At 34.8% G+C, this 15,735-nt stretch overlaps 1 protein-coding gene across 15 annotated transcripts in view; it reads left to right on the forward strand.

The window, feature by feature from the left end:
• Positions 1-15,735, forward strand: part of CNTN5 (contactin 5) — a 592,916-nt gene that overhangs the window by 279,793 nt on the left and 297,388 nt on the right. For all 15 annotated transcript variants that reach the window (XM_072927379.1, XM_072927359.1, XM_072927346.1 and 12 more), the window contains one exon: positions 8,542-8,672. In XM_072927379.1, coding sequence (XP_072783480.1) covers positions 8,618-8,672 — 55 coding nt within the window. In that variant the 5' untranslated portion in view covers positions 8,542-8,617. The remainder of the gene's footprint in view (positions 1-8,541; positions 8,673-15,735) is intronic.

Consider the following 15,735-nt stretch of genomic DNA (forward strand, 5'->3'; position numbering starts at 1 on the left):
AAACAAAATAACAGCAGTGTCTTGCTGGTTCTCTCATTGTCCTTAATCCCTTGCTTGGCAGAGAAAACACTATTTCTAGATGTGATTACACTGGCACATATTACAATTTCCCGGAGGAATTTGGAAATGAACAAGTGGGCCTGAAAAACATAGCATAAGAATATGCCTTTTTCCTTGCAATTTTTCGTTGCAAATAAATGAAGTATAATAAAAAAGTACAGATTAAGAGCAGGTTACTAACATGATCTACAATTCTATAGTTTTTCCCTGAACTTCTCAATTTCTCTGAGGCATCTGTTACACCTAATATTACGTGCTTAAATATATTTCCTGATTAATTAAAGAAAAATACCAAGTGAGGACTATCATAGATGAAGAGTGATTTTTATTGTAATTCAGCTGAGATTTGGAGTGAAATGACCAGTTGAGTTTTTCACATGCAGTTGGAACTTCCATACACACTGAAAAAAAACCAAAACAAGTGAAGGCTGCTATCACTCAGCTTTAGCCATCTGAAAATTAATTGAATAATTTAGGATAGCTGTCTAGGTTTCTGCTGCAATCAGGTTTCCATCACAGTCAGCAAAAAGAATGAGGTCATCTCACTTCAAAATAACTGTCAAAATTTTTTGAATTAATTTTTCTTCAGGTTTTCTATTCCTCTTCATGTATTAACTTAATTTCCAAAGTGTCAAATTATACATAATTTTCATCTTTATTCTTTTTTCATATTAAACATAAATAATCTTGGCAGAACTAAAAAAAAAAAAAAAATTGAAGAATGTGTAACTACAGCTTGTGAAACTTTGAGAAATGAGTGGTCATAAAGTTCATACAAGAAGCCAAAAAGCTTAACTGTGATACTTGTGGCACAATTTTTGTTATTTCCAGCCCAGGCTCAAATCAAAATCATGCTGCGGAGTGAATCCATGTTGCATTCACAATCCTAAGTGAGAGAGAAAGGTTTTTTAAACTCCTCATCTCCAGGAGCTGCTTGTTCTCTGAAATGTGAGCTGAATTTTAAAAACTGTCAGTCTGATTGGCAAATAGATGGAAAAATCTACAACAGATATAATTCCACTCCTTCCCTTCTCAGAAGGTCTCATCCAATGGGTATTTTACTCACCAGAGAACAAGACCATGCCTTGTGATGGGAGCAACATGTTGAAGCTGCCTCAATGCCTTCAAGTAGACAGAAGTTCATGGTTTGAACACTTCTCAGCACCCAGTACCTCAGGGTATATCCTGAGTCATTTGACTGCCTGAGCAATACTCTAGCTTTTCCAAGCTTTATTCAAATGAATGTTATCAAATAGAGCACCTTGGTATTGCTGGCTTAGAGAAGCTGAGGACTCCTTCTGCTGTCTCCACCTGAGCACACAAAGACATTTTATGTCTGGTTTGCAGTAAGAACGTCAAAGAGGATCTAGTTCCTATAGCAATTAGCATCCCTTAAATACAATCAACAATCCCTCAACTAATTCAACATAAACCACTTCTTGGTCAAGTGATTTTGTAAATCTCCTCTAGACATATCAATGGTTGGTTTGGTTAAAAAAATAATATTAGACACAATGTAAATGCAGAGAACTGGTTGAAATGTTGGAAATTCTTCATCTTACATACAAACCCTCTATTTTAAGTATGTATGTGCAAATATACTCAAATACTGTAAAATATAATCAATATTTAATACAATATTAATACAATATTAACTTTTTATTCTATGGGTGTTGTGGACAACTTTCCAAACAAGTTTGATTCATCTGAATAATTCAGAATCAATTGGACTAATAGGTATTTTGAGATACTTATTCAGCACTAGCAATTAAATATTTTGGGTTTTTTTGTAGAGCAGTAGTTAAGATGTTCATCCACCAGTACAGAAATTGTGATTGATCATTATTTCAGAAAGAGTTAATTTGAGTCTTTTGTAGAGTAAAATCTTCTGCTTCTTCCTATACCTTGACTAGTGCCTTTGAAAACTTATCAGTATCATGAATAAAACAACCACAAAACACCAAAGAAAGCCGATAAAAAAAAAAAAAACAAACTTATAAAAATTAATTTAGATGATGAAAGTCTTGGTTGCTCACCAGAAGGAACCTGACAAGGAAAGGTTACACTGCAGAATAAACTTTTAATACTATTAGCAGTAAATTGAGTGCTCATAAACAACTCTGAAATTGTTTTATTTAACTGCTAAATCTTGATCTTTGTTAAATTTTCTTTACAATATAGTTTGAACAATTACTAAAACTTGAAAATAAATGATCTTCCACTGGGGAAATAATCAATCCTACAAGATGCCTTGTGGTTTACATTAGGTTAACATAATTTCTCTTTCATTTGCCCTGTAACAAATTTCAGTGACATTTCATTGTATAAGTGTTTCCAGTATGACTTTTATCAAATATTAACGTAATATGGTTTTAGTAAACTTAAACCAATATAAAAATTATATTGTCAAAAAAACTTTGGACTGAACAAATAAAATTTTATTGAAAGCAAGCAGGGCCATGAACTCAGTTGAGGTTATTTATATTCTGTATAACCACTGTCTGTAATAATTGTGGCCTAATAGTTAAGTATGAATAGAATATGTAAGTATTCATAAGGGAAATCTTTACAGACAAGCTCTTTTTTTAAATTTCCAGCCAAGCTACTTCCTCTGTTCATTACGAGCTTTGTAATATCTGAGCCTTTTGTTTTCTAAAGCCTCTAATTCTCTGTGGACTGAGCATTAGAGATCTAATACTCATGGGAGAAAGGAAGATAGGCTGAATTGTTGTCTGCAACAATTCCATTCATATCTTCCAAGCCCTGATTGCAGAAGAGGTTGTCCAGGGAAGCAGAGAGTTTGGTGTAGTTCAGAAGGCTTTAAAGTGTAGAAGTACTTTAAACTGTATCTTCAGGTAGAACTCTGTCTTATTCCAAGACTATAACAAGCCTTTTACAGAAGGCCTAGTCAGTGATACTTAGCTTGTTGCCTTTATTGATTTTTATAAGTTTGCCACCTTAAGTAAGGAATTTTATTTGCAGTTTCATTGCACCTTACACCAACGTCCTCCATTTACTAAATGTGATGAAAAGTATTTCCTAATAATACTGTCTAAGGTAATCCAAGCATATTTGTTCTTCACAGCATATACTCTTCTTTTTCTATTTGGATATATGGGTGGGAATGGCTCAAATTCTAATTCTTTTCAGTTTCTGCTCTTCCAAGTCTATCTAGAACATCAGAATTGCTTTTCACTGGTGTTATTTCTTCATTACCTGTGGGCACATTCTTTTTTTGATATGAAAGGAAAAATTAAATAATATGAGCTTTCCTCTAATATATATCGATATAGGAAAATATTACAGAGAAAACTTTTATTTTTTGTAACAAGTCACAGCCTTTCTTCTAAGCAGTGTAGTCACTGTAGACTTGAAGATTTGCTCCACTTCTTTGAGAGAGGATGTGGTTTTAAGCAATCATCTCTTTCATGTTGTTACACAAAAATGGATAAATATGTACATGATGGAAAAGAGAAATTAAGTAGTGATAATGGAAGAAAGCACTTTGATATCAGTGTTGCAGTATCTATGCTAAAGGCTTTGTTTTATAAGTTTTTTAATTTAAAAAAAGAACAGATCCTTGCAGATGCATTTAAATTTACTCTAAACAAACATTAATGATAGCAGATGCTATTATTACCTTTAGACAGATCACGATTTTGCAGGATCTAGTTCAAGCCTCTTGCACATTAGGGTTGACAACATTGAATTAGTACTCGTTCTCTCAGTATTCACAAATTCTACTAGGATTCAAAACCATGAGAAAATATCCACCCTGTCACTACTAGCCAATGCAACTCATTAAAATACACTGAATGGTGAGGGCTTTAATAAGTTTTCTACAATTAGCACACAGAATTAAAATAAATTGCAAAAGTAATTTGGCAGAAATCCTGGGGAAAACAGGGGACTGAGGTAGTCATATGTGGAAATTGAAAACTGCATTTTCTAATTTTTCTGCTGGAAAAAAATTAGATAAATTAGTCGCTGCACATTATATACATCTGTAGTTCAGATCACTGTTTTATACAAATTTCCTTCAGGGAAAGTTCATGTTCTTGGTATTAAGAAAAAAATAATTTACTGAAACTGTGTTGAAATTGTAAAGAAACCAGAATAAGAACAGAACAGAATAAAAAAAAAAAAAAAATCAAGAAATTGTAGAGAGCCCAGTTTTAAATTAAAAATCTGAGCTGTAGAGCTTTGTCAACTTATGCTATTTTGCAAAAGACATCTGTAAAAAATACTATATTCTGGACAACTTAATTTCCTTTTCTTGAAGAATAAAACCAAGAAACTATTCCAAACATGACACTTGGATTTTTGTGAAGTCCTAATTTGTTACTGAAGGAAAAAACAGATATTGTTCATCTGAAATTATTTTAAAGTCTTTTTAAGCAGCACCTTCAACTGTGTTCTTTTTCATAACTTATTGTATATTTTAGTTCACAGTCATAAGATTAAAATGCAAATGCTTTTTTTTTCTTTAAAATATTCCTCCTTCTGGGATAGTCAGGGTGGGGAAAAAAAAACAAAACAAAACAGAAAATTAGCAAAATTTTCAAACCAAGAACAACTGAATACTGCTGGTATATATGCCCTTAAACTACTTTTAGAATAATGCAGTTTTAAGGGGAAGATTCTTATTATAAGATATAACACAATATTAACTAGGGTTTTTTTCAGCAATAGGACCTTTTCTATTTTTTTTTCCTTTTTTTCCTCTTTAGTAAGAAAGAGGATGCTGCCCTTGATGGATTTAGTGCAGCTTTGATGTTTTTGCTATAAGCATAAAGGAATTCTTCATTCACATATGTGTCTAAAAGTGAGAGCTTAGTCATTGGAAAGATGTATGAAATCAACTGATAGTAAACCCAGGAGTACCTCTCTTCATTAAATCTAGAACAGAAATTAGACTATCTGCCTATATTTATCAAATACAGCATTTTCATCCTCTTGCACATATTATTTCCTACAAAGCCCTTTTGTCATTATCCCACGTGCCACGTGGCAGCCCTATACCATGCAATATCAATGTCATTGTCAGGCTGCATGAATGCATCATTCATATTCAAGAAACAAGAAATATAGAAAAAAAAATTAGAGATGCAAAATTATTTCATTATGACAATAATCAAGATTTCTAAGTATATTTTTAAAAGCTATGCAATGACATATTTTGCCCTTGTTTGTTTTGCTGGCAATTCTTCTACAGAGATCAGCCAATATATTTATACAACAAATATCCAAGTAGGAAAGCCAGTGTCCAACATCCATGAATTAAATTAGATTATCTCCCTGTCACAGTGCTCTGGTTTTGCATTTTCATACTCCTGTGTAACAGGTCTGAAGTATGTATTATGTTGATAGTTACAGGTTACATAGGCTTGTCACACATAAATTATCATAGCTGTTCAGCTATAAGCTCCTTATCCACTCAACTTGTGATAACTTTGCTGTCTTCAATGGCACATTCATTAAGAAAAATTCTTTTTCACATAAAGTTTAAAATCATCATGATTCAAGACTTCTGAGAGAATATAAAATCATCATGTTTTAAGAATTCAGCTTTTATTTTCATGTTTCCACTGTTTGGCTTAAGTTATTCTTCATCCTGTTTCTGTTCTACCAATCACAACCATTATTATTATTATTATTATTATTATTATTTTAATAATAATAGACACAGGAATAACTAGTAATAAAAACAATCTCACACTGTAATGCTGGAAAATTTGGTATTTGTTTCCCTGTTCATGCTAGAGAAAAATCACCAAGTTAAAATAATTTATGTATTACACTGCTATAAAAGTAGCTGAAAAGAAGTGAGGAGAAGAGGAAGAATAAAAAGTAATAAAGTTGGGGGCAGGGGGAAAAATCACTGCTTTACTCTCTTTAACAGATATGACCATGAGGGAAAAATTTAAATTTTAATGAAAATACTTATTTCCCAGAGGCCTGCCAACAAAGAATGCTGAATGAGATAATTCACTAACCAAGGAACACAATGACTGAAAAGCAGATTATCACTGAAGTGAAAAACAAAGGCAGAAAGCATTAATAATTAATTGAGGAGGTTTCCTGTGGAGGTTTACATGAGTTTCAAGCTCTATGTGGGAAGTCACTTGTCTACCAGATTGTTGTTCTCTCTTTCAGGGTTGCTTATGTGTGCGTCCAATATTAAGTTTCCCTGGTCTGAGATACCTGAAAGGAAGTACAAATCCTAAATGGGATTTTTTTATCTGTGTTGAAAAGCATATCTGCTGTGCTGTTTAAATGAAAGCTGACAAGCTACACCTTTATTTTGTTGCTGGAATAACTGCCAGCAACATAAAGAGGTGTCATCTTGTGCTCACACAGTGTGTCTCTCTATATATGATGGAAAGACTGTCAAAACTGGTTACAACTAGAGGTACTCAGAGAGCAGTTGAAATAGAATCATCCAGCAGGAACCTATTTTTACATTATGATTTATATTTTTATTTTTAGCAAGTGTGTAGAGCTTTGCCTCTGTTCTCTTACTGTCAGGGTTCTAACAGAGAATAGGACCCCCAAAGCAGCAAACATGGCATGGAACTAAGCTGGTTATTATCTGAAGGAATCATATTATACCCAAAAGAGGTTTGATGGGGGAACAAAAGAAATTCTCTTTTTTCTCATAATTATGTTACATGTCATTGTTCTTTTAGTTATAAATCACAGCCTCTACTGATTGAAGATTCCTTGGGATCCAGTAAGAGGATCTCAAAACCCTCCTGAATAGATAGAACTAATTAAATGTAGGAAATTGAATTTGTGACTTGATGCTTTTCAAGTCAAAGACCAGAAGTACACTTATGTCAATTTAAAACCAGCTGAATCTTCTCATATTTTGGTCTGACTTTTCAGACATTTGAATGCAAAATCTCTTTAGTTCCAGTGTGGTAAACTTGCTGACATTGTTCAAGTGATATCTAGGGAGACAATGATCAAAGAAGAAGTGTGCCAAAATTTATGTTCATGTCATGGGACAGATAGGAGACACAAATCTGGGGAAAAGTAGGATATGAGTATGAATAATATATTCCATAAAAGTGTTGATTGTTTCAAATTTATTGGTAGAGTCATCACACACTGAGTAAAGATGAAGAAACTGGTACCCATTTCAATCCAGTTTGCAAGTATTAAAAACACCTAGATTTTCCTAAAACATTTAAAAATTGTTTATACTAAATATGTCAGCATATTACTTTCAGGAAAAAAAAAAATCACATAATGGTTGGAGTTGAAAGGGAAGTATGCAGATATCTTCCTCAAAGCTTCTTCAAAAGCTGATTCACCTGGAACAGGTTACACAGGATTATGTCCAGGAGGGTCTTGAATATCTCCAGAGAAGGAGACTCTTCAACATCTCTGAGTAGCCTGTTCCAGTACTCTGCAACCTCTCTCAGCCTTCCCTCACAAGAGAGATGCTTCAGTCCTCTCCTCATCTTCACTGCTGAACCCTCTTCAGTACTTGCTTGTCTTTCCTGTACTAAGGAGTCGAGAACTGAACACAGCACTCCAGATGTACTTCACTAGGGCTGAGTAGAGGGACGGGATCATTCCCCTTGACCTACTGGCTCTTCCAAAAGCATCCCAAGATCCCCCTGGCCTTCTTGGCCACAAGGACACACTGCTGGCTCAGGGACAGCTTGTTGTTCACCAGGGCCCTCAGGTCCTTCTTTGCAGAGCTGCTTTCCAGCAGGTCAGGTCCCAGCCTGTACTGGAGTTATTCCTCCACAGGTACAAGACCCTGCATTTGCTCTTGTTGACCTTCAGACAGTTCCTCTCTGCCCATCTCTCCAGCCTGTTGAGGCCCTTCTGGAGGGCTGTACAGATCTTTGGGGTATCTGCCACTCCTCCCAGTTTTATATCATCAGCAAACTTTCTGAGGGTTACTTTCAGCCAGGGTCACTGATTAATATGTTGAAGACGACTGGACCCAGTACCGATCTCTGGGGAGCACTGAGAGCTGTAGGCTCTAACTAGACTCTTCAGCAATAGTCACAACACTGATCTCTGTCCTCCAGCCAAGTCTCAATCCATCTCACTGTCCACTCATCTAACCCACATTTCCACATGAGCTTTTTGAAACATTTTTTACCAAAAGTCAACATCTTTAAGGAAAATATGAACATGTCAGCTTTTGAATATGTTTGCTGTGAAATATATGTGTACTAGCTTCTAATCTTGGCTTTTTGGAAATTAAAAGTTCAAGGCACATGCAGTGTTAAGGTATACAATATATATACATATATGCAGAGCACCACCACAGACATTTGAGCTATTAACACTGTTAACTACTGGAGCAAGATCCCTCTATCTATTCCTGTGTATAGAGAGTCCTTTGGAACTAGACTTTTAATTGCATTAGGAGAAGCTTTGTCTCTTTAATTGTTTGTCATATCATTGAGAGATATTTTTAATTTTCCTAACAGAGATCTGTCTTTGTCCCACTAGGCTGAGCTTTAATTAAGAAACTTCAACATTGCTAACAACTGCACAAAGAGGGACAGAAGGACCTTTGTGACCAAGGATGTGGCTGTCATGGAAACTCTTGCTGTATCTGTCACTCACTGGCTGTCTTTCAGGTAAATCAAAACAAAAAACAATAAAATGTTGTTTATCATTTTAAGGCACTTAATTGCAAACAGAAATAGGAAGATGTAAAAGCATGCTGGAGATCATCATTATGAAAACTATTTGCCTGAGTGTGATGACCCACCCTCATGGGAAGGAAGCCCTCAAATTTAAAAATGCCCATTGATCAAAAAAAATGACAGAAGTGAGAGGGTCTGCAAAGAAGCATAGAGTATTATTGGTAAATTATGCAATTGGCATGAAAATTGGTATGTTAGTCCCTGACCTGCTTTGTAGGCACATGGCAGTGAGGTTCAGACAAAAGTGTAGGGTAAAGGGAAAAGAGAGACTAACCACATGGCAGTGGATCTTGGATCAAGGGGCAGGAGGGAAGGGAAAACAGAAATTTAAGAGATTCATCAAAAAGGGAGAGACTAATTAAAGAAAAGAAAATAGAAAAAGGGAGGGCAAGTAAGAGGAAAAAGAAAAGTAAAAAAGGGTACACAACCCCTCACTTCAGATGATGGGGATGCCCATCCCAGACTCCGTGCCAACCCAGTTGAGGGGATGCTCATCCTAATTTGTGTCAACCCAGGTGATAAGCAGCAATCCAGCTGCATTGGTGTGGCTGATGAGATGTCCACTGTCCAAGGGTCACTGCCTGGGCTTGGGGCTGGGTACATTTTTGTGGAGAGTCTTCTTTACTCTGAAGACAAGTTTCTCACTTTCTCTGCTAGTTACTTAGCATGCACAGTCCATTCTGTAGACCTTTCTAGAAATGGGTCTGAGGACTTCCAAATTTTGGTGGGCCCAGTTTCACCTTATAGTCTAAGTCCTCTTTTTGCCATTCATTTATGTGCTCGGCTGTATTGAATTGTGGCTCTTTCTCACAGAAAACTGCTGCCCTGTCTCCACCTGGCCCCTCTTCTCCAGTCAAAATTTGTTTTTTCTCAGAGCCTGCTAGTACCAATAGTCCTTGGTTATTACCAAAATTTTATGTCTGTTATTATTAAAAGTTCTTTCTTGGCTTCACAGCCATATTAGTGTTTGAGACACATAAGCTATTTATAAATTTAAGTATAGGATTTATTTTTATGAATTATTTGTCTTATCTTGAAATCTTTGAGTTGAATGTCAACATCTGGCAGAAGGTATTTATCGGTGAAATTTATGTACCTGAGCCTGCAGTTGGTTTCACACAGCTAGTATCTCCTTACTCTCAACTGCTATTAGAGAAAATACCTGTAGAGTTTGCTCCAAATAGATTTGCCTAATTCTGTACAACACATTCATGTGCTTCAAAATTTGTGAGACATATGTCATATGCTGACAATTCTGTATTCTAAAATTGGATATACAGGAACAAGCTTTAGCTGTTTGCCACAGGCATTGTTTAGGCACATACATTCAAACAAGATCTTGCAAAGATTTGAAAGCATTAGCAGTGACTAATTCTAATATAGCATTAGAGTATGTAACTACTTGGGAAGTTAAACTGAAAGTCAATATTTACAGAAGAATTTTTTTTTAAATAACATTATATACCCTGAAAACTCTTGCCAGTCATTCAGCATCATATTTAAAATTGAATATTCCTCTCATCTGTTAATTTGTTACTTGTATCTGATGGTTTCTAAAGCATTCTTAAATTCTTAAGCATTCTTAAATTCTTAAGCATTCTTAAAATTTCCTTCTGATTTGTGATTCTTTAGGGTTTATAAAGGTTTATTCTATATTAATTTAAGAGATTTAACTTCTGTAAGAAATATTTTTAACTGCAATGCCTCTTTTCACATCTTGTTGAAAATAAAGTGATAACATACATTTTTCACACGCACAAAGATAACTTTTTAAATTACTTCATGTGCAGTAATAATTATTCATTGTTTAATTTAATGCTATAAGAGCTGAAATTAGCAAAATATAACAAAATTCGATTTGAAGTTAATTTAATAAGATGATCTGTATAAGTAGCAATTTACTGTCTCCATAACTGTAATATTTGATTACATCATCCTGCATTTTGAGATGTTTTATATACTTCAGCACTCAATAAAATATGTTTACAGCTGCAAATAGTTCATTCTTACAGCTGATGCAATTCAAGGTAGTCTAGTAAATTTGATGCCTGAATGCACTGTTAACAACAGAGCAATAGATAGTAATGGTGCTCTATGAAGATAGTTCATTCAATTTCTGTTCTTCTAGGCTGTGTTAAAATTCAGTACTTATCCATTTAATCATCATATCATGGGATCACTCCTAGCAGCAGGCAGTGCTTGGAAGAGAGTACTACACTGTTGTACTGATATTGCAGTGGTGAGGAAAAGAATCCAAGAGAAGGGATGACCTCTCTAATTTGTGTTGATCCCATTTTTATATAATTTTTATCTTAAAAATGACTCTGTTATTTTGGGTTGTGCTTAAGCGTGAATGTACAGAAGTGTGCTTAAGCTATATGGAAAATAATATTTGAATGGAGAAAAATGTATTATTTTCTGAACATAAGAATGAGGACTAAATTATGTCTCTTACTCTGGTTTAAGGCAAAGGTAGTCAGGGAGTACAGCTCACAGTTATACACTTAAATTGTCAAAAACTTCACTTTTATGGAACATTGATAATTAACAGATAAAAAGAAGATCTCAAGAATGATATGTTCTTTCTTATGTGTAGTAATACCCTTCAAGCCAAACTGCAATTGAAGAAAAATTAAGCTTTTGTTTTTGACCTGGGGACTGCCTCACTACTGAACTGACAGTGCAGTACACAACTGACTGTTGGAAAGAAGATGTTGATTTTTGGAAGTTTTTGGGGTTTTTTTTTTTTTGTTTGTTTATTTGTTTTCCATTTCTTCCTCCTATGAAGGTTTACTGTAGCGAAAGACAGCATGCTGCAAAAAACATAGTTTACTATGGGGAAAATTGTAAATATGAAATTCAGAGTAGCTTTTAAAATCTGATTTGGTTACAGTAGTACAAAATACGGAGATGCTCATTTTAAATTTAATCCAAGTTTGTCAGAAATAGTCTGGGTATATATTCCCAGGGTCCTATTGTCCTGGTTACCCTTAATCACATTACAGTCTGCTTTTATGTGTATAGTAAAGGCTATTTATGTTTGATTCACACTAGGAACAGCTAAGCAAACAACCTTTTCTTTAGCTAGATGTATTAGTTTTCTTGCACTGAATTCTCAGAGAAATTGGAAATGTATATTACAGAAAGTTTTTTCTTTAAAACAGCACCCCTAACCTTGACATGAGACAAATATGTATGTCTCTTCATGTTTCAGAAAAAAAAGTATTTTTATAACAGAAAAAATGACATCAGATTATCATCTCATGATTTATAGAAAAATTACGATAGTGGGTTTTATTTGCAGATGTAAGACACTTGAAAAAGCTAGCTTGAGAATAGGACTCCTGTCATTCCTTTTAATATATCTTGCTGCTTGTTACAAGATGTTTCAAGTTTAAATATATACTAAAGGTTGTATAATAGAGTGAATAGTATTTATAGAGTTCTCATTCTATTTTAATCCAACTCATATTCTATATGCCTTTTTGTTCCCTTACCCATTTATCTATTTCTGTAATATTACCTTCTGCATGTTAATCGGGTCAAAGGGAGACTCATTTTCTCTGTAAGACTATATAATTCATGGCATCAATAAAATTATGGGTATAATGAAAGTGGCAAGGCTTCACAAGATAGAGGCAGTACCTCTGAGACCCAGCAGTCACTGTAGCGTCGAGTGGGTAAACATTTGTCCTAAAAACTTATCTCTATCTACCATTCATTCCTTTTTGCATAAAACATTCTTACTACCAAGCAATGACTACCTAAATACTGGGGATTTTTTTCTGTATCCCTCATTACAGTATTCGAAGTTAGAAGCAGCATGACTTTTTCTGAGCAGTTGTCTGCTAGAACATAATATGAATGGAGACTTACAAAAAATGCCCTTAAGTAAGAGAGCAGAAACAAACACAAGTGTCCTGTAAGGTTTTGACCTGCAGTTGGCATGGATATGAGGTGCTTCCTGTCTTTTATTATGCCTATTCCTCTCCATCTGGCTACTTGGAGGCTTTTAGAAATTGTCTCTATCATTTGCACTTATCAGCTTCCAAAGCACATCACAAGCCTGCTCAATATGTAACTTTTAGGACTACAGCAGCCATGGCCAGGATTAAAATTCATAGCCTAAGGTTCACAAATTCATTATGCAAACCATATAAATATGCATACCACTCTGAGTTCCAGGACTATTTCTTGTTTTTATTATTCCATTTTTTAGACAATGTCCTTCCTGATTTGGTGGAAAGCATGTGAAAAGCTCCTTCTCTGCCATATGAATGATGAACCCATGAATGACCGGTGTTTATCACTGATAAATCTATACAGTTACTCATGGTACCTCGTCCACAACTCCTAGCCCTGCAGTGATGGCAGTATAGAAATACCATGCAACTTTGTCACCTTTGATAGCTGAGCATAAAATCCTGGAGACAGAGCTCTAGATAAGTATTAGTGCCTGGGGACTTACTTTCCTGTTCACAGACTCCTGAGTAAAAATGGAAAATGTGATAACACACTTAAACCTTCTACTGCTCATCCTGGAGTACCGCATTTGCAAAGGGTGCAAGGCAAGAAAACAGCCACAGCTCTGAAAACCAAGGCAGATTGCTGTCCACATCTTCTCTCCTGGATCCAGTGCTTAGTTGAATCAGGGAGCAAAGCACTTATCTGCTAAATATTGCAGTTTCTTTAAGTTTAATTCAAAACAAGAATGGAAAGGTAAAAAATATTTACTGCTCCCAAAATCCTGATGTTGCTTAATATTAAGTAATCGAAGTGTTGAAGATGGAAAAAATTGTAGGCACAAAAAAAGACACTGAGTATGGATTTAAGAAAATCTTTTTAAGATAAATCCTCCTGCTTGTATGCATGTCTGGGTTGTTCTTTATTTTTACATTTTTCTGTGTTCAATTTATAAAGCCAGTTTCCTACTGCTGGCTGACAAGATGTTGAAAATAGTTCTTATGACTTTTCCCAGATATTGGATGTCATACTTTTCCAAATATTGCAGTGTGTGACCCTTCAGCAGAAGTCCTTGTCCCCAGGAATCTCTTATACTTTCATTCATGCTATCGGGAGTTCAGCTGTTATACTACACATTGCAACAGTGATAAGATTTTTGTAGGAATATTTGTAATTGGTTTGCTGGCAAAAGTAATTCATTCTATGAAGTTTCATTCATTCATTCACATTCTATGAAGATTATCATTTTCATTAAGTGTTCTTCTAGATGACCACTTCTCATGATCATAAGTAATAAAATAGTAATACTTAGTCTTAACGAGCAACTGAGTCTGTTTTCCCTTACTTCCAGTGCTAGACATGTACAAAGAGTAGTTAGCTCATAATGGAGAATAATTTAGAGCAGCAGTAACAATATCACAAATATATAATAAGTTATTAACTTCATTTCAAAAAGTCATTAGTGGTTAACACAATGTTTTTTAAGCATTGACCTGGCCTTTTCTAATAGGAGTGCAATAAAAAGGCAGTGAAACCATGGAAATTATGACAAATTCAGCTTTGAAATGAGATACCAGTTTTTTAGTAATGAGGTTAAACCAATGTTTGAAGAGGTCTACTAGGAGACTAGCAGATATGACAGTGCTTCAAGTTGGAAAGCAAAATTAAATCGCTATATAAACATTTAATGTTTTATCAAGTTTCTAAGAGAAATTCTGTGGTGGATACAAGTGAATATGTTAGTTTGTGTGTGTGTGTGCATGTACTTGTGCTGAAAGAGAATAAGACTGGGTTGCCTTCAAAATAATTTTGAGTTGCATTAGTCCCTGTTTTTCCTCCATGACTGTTCTACAGTCCCCTGGGTGTTCATTGAGAGCATAGCAAGCTTTCATAGAGCCATTCAGAAGTTTCTCAATGTACTATCAAATATCAGGTTAGATGTGCTCAGTAATTTTTCTTGCTTTACTGTCCTACAACCACATGAGCAAGATTGAATGCAAACCAAATTGTTGGTTCATCTCCAGCCTTATTCCAATAAATAGCATCTGGTGATTTAACCCTAAGGCATACCGAGCTCAAACCTTCAGACAGAATCTAATTTGCAGGTTGCCTCCTATCTATAAAAAAAATCTTTAGAAAGAAAGAAATCTTTAATTGCTGATAATTTTTGCAGTAAATAACTGAGAAAAATACCATACTGTATGTCAAGATGTTAGGGGAAAAAAACACAAGAACCAAAACCATCTGCAAGGGTGTTTTCTGTATTTATTTCTCACTGCTCAATTCCAGCATTAGGTAGAAAATATTTTATTGCTAAAGTTCTCTGTGTCCTTGAGACTTCCAGAGTTTACTTTGGTTAGTTCCAGTCAGGACTCTTCAAGTGATATGTTGCCGTGTGTGTGGTGATCTCCTCTGGTTTTACCTAGCATAGACAAATATACTTAATGTCAACAGAAGATTGAACTGACAAACCACAGACCACACTTTTGGGGTAAATGAAACCTCCTTGCTCTTTAAATTGCAAAAGATTTGTATAGTAAATAACATCAGAGAAACTAATTGTTACCATGGGTTTAATAAATTTAAAGAATAAAAGATGGAATGTGTATAAAACACCATCAGAAATGTTCCAGGAAGATAAACTCATTGCTCTGTTTGAATGAAAAGTCATGTACTTTTTAAGGCTGCAAATTTTCAGTAATGATCTGATTTTCTTCACACAGTTAAAGTCCATAGCTACTCTATATATTATAACTATCTGTGTTAGAAGACAACACATAAAATAATCTGCCTCCTTGAAAATATTGTCCTTTGCTCCCTCGGTGTAGGTGCTCCCTTTTTCTTTCAGGCTTTCCACTTGGAGTAATGGCAGCAGGTTAAACTCAGAGCAATTTTAGCCAATATGAAGTTATTACTTGTTGTCTGTACCATACCTGAAGTCTTCATATGCAAAAAATCCACTTTTTTTTGTTTTGTTTCTATTTATTTTTTTTATAAGTTGATTATGTAAAAAGTTTTCTTATCACTTCTT

The sequence above is a fragment of the Taeniopygia guttata genome, chromosome 1, assembly GCF_048771995.1.
Source record: "Taeniopygia guttata chromosome 1, bTaeGut7.mat, whole genome shotgun sequence".
Classification (NCBI taxonomy): Eukaryota; Metazoa; Chordata; class Aves; order Passeriformes; family Estrildidae; genus Taeniopygia; species Taeniopygia guttata.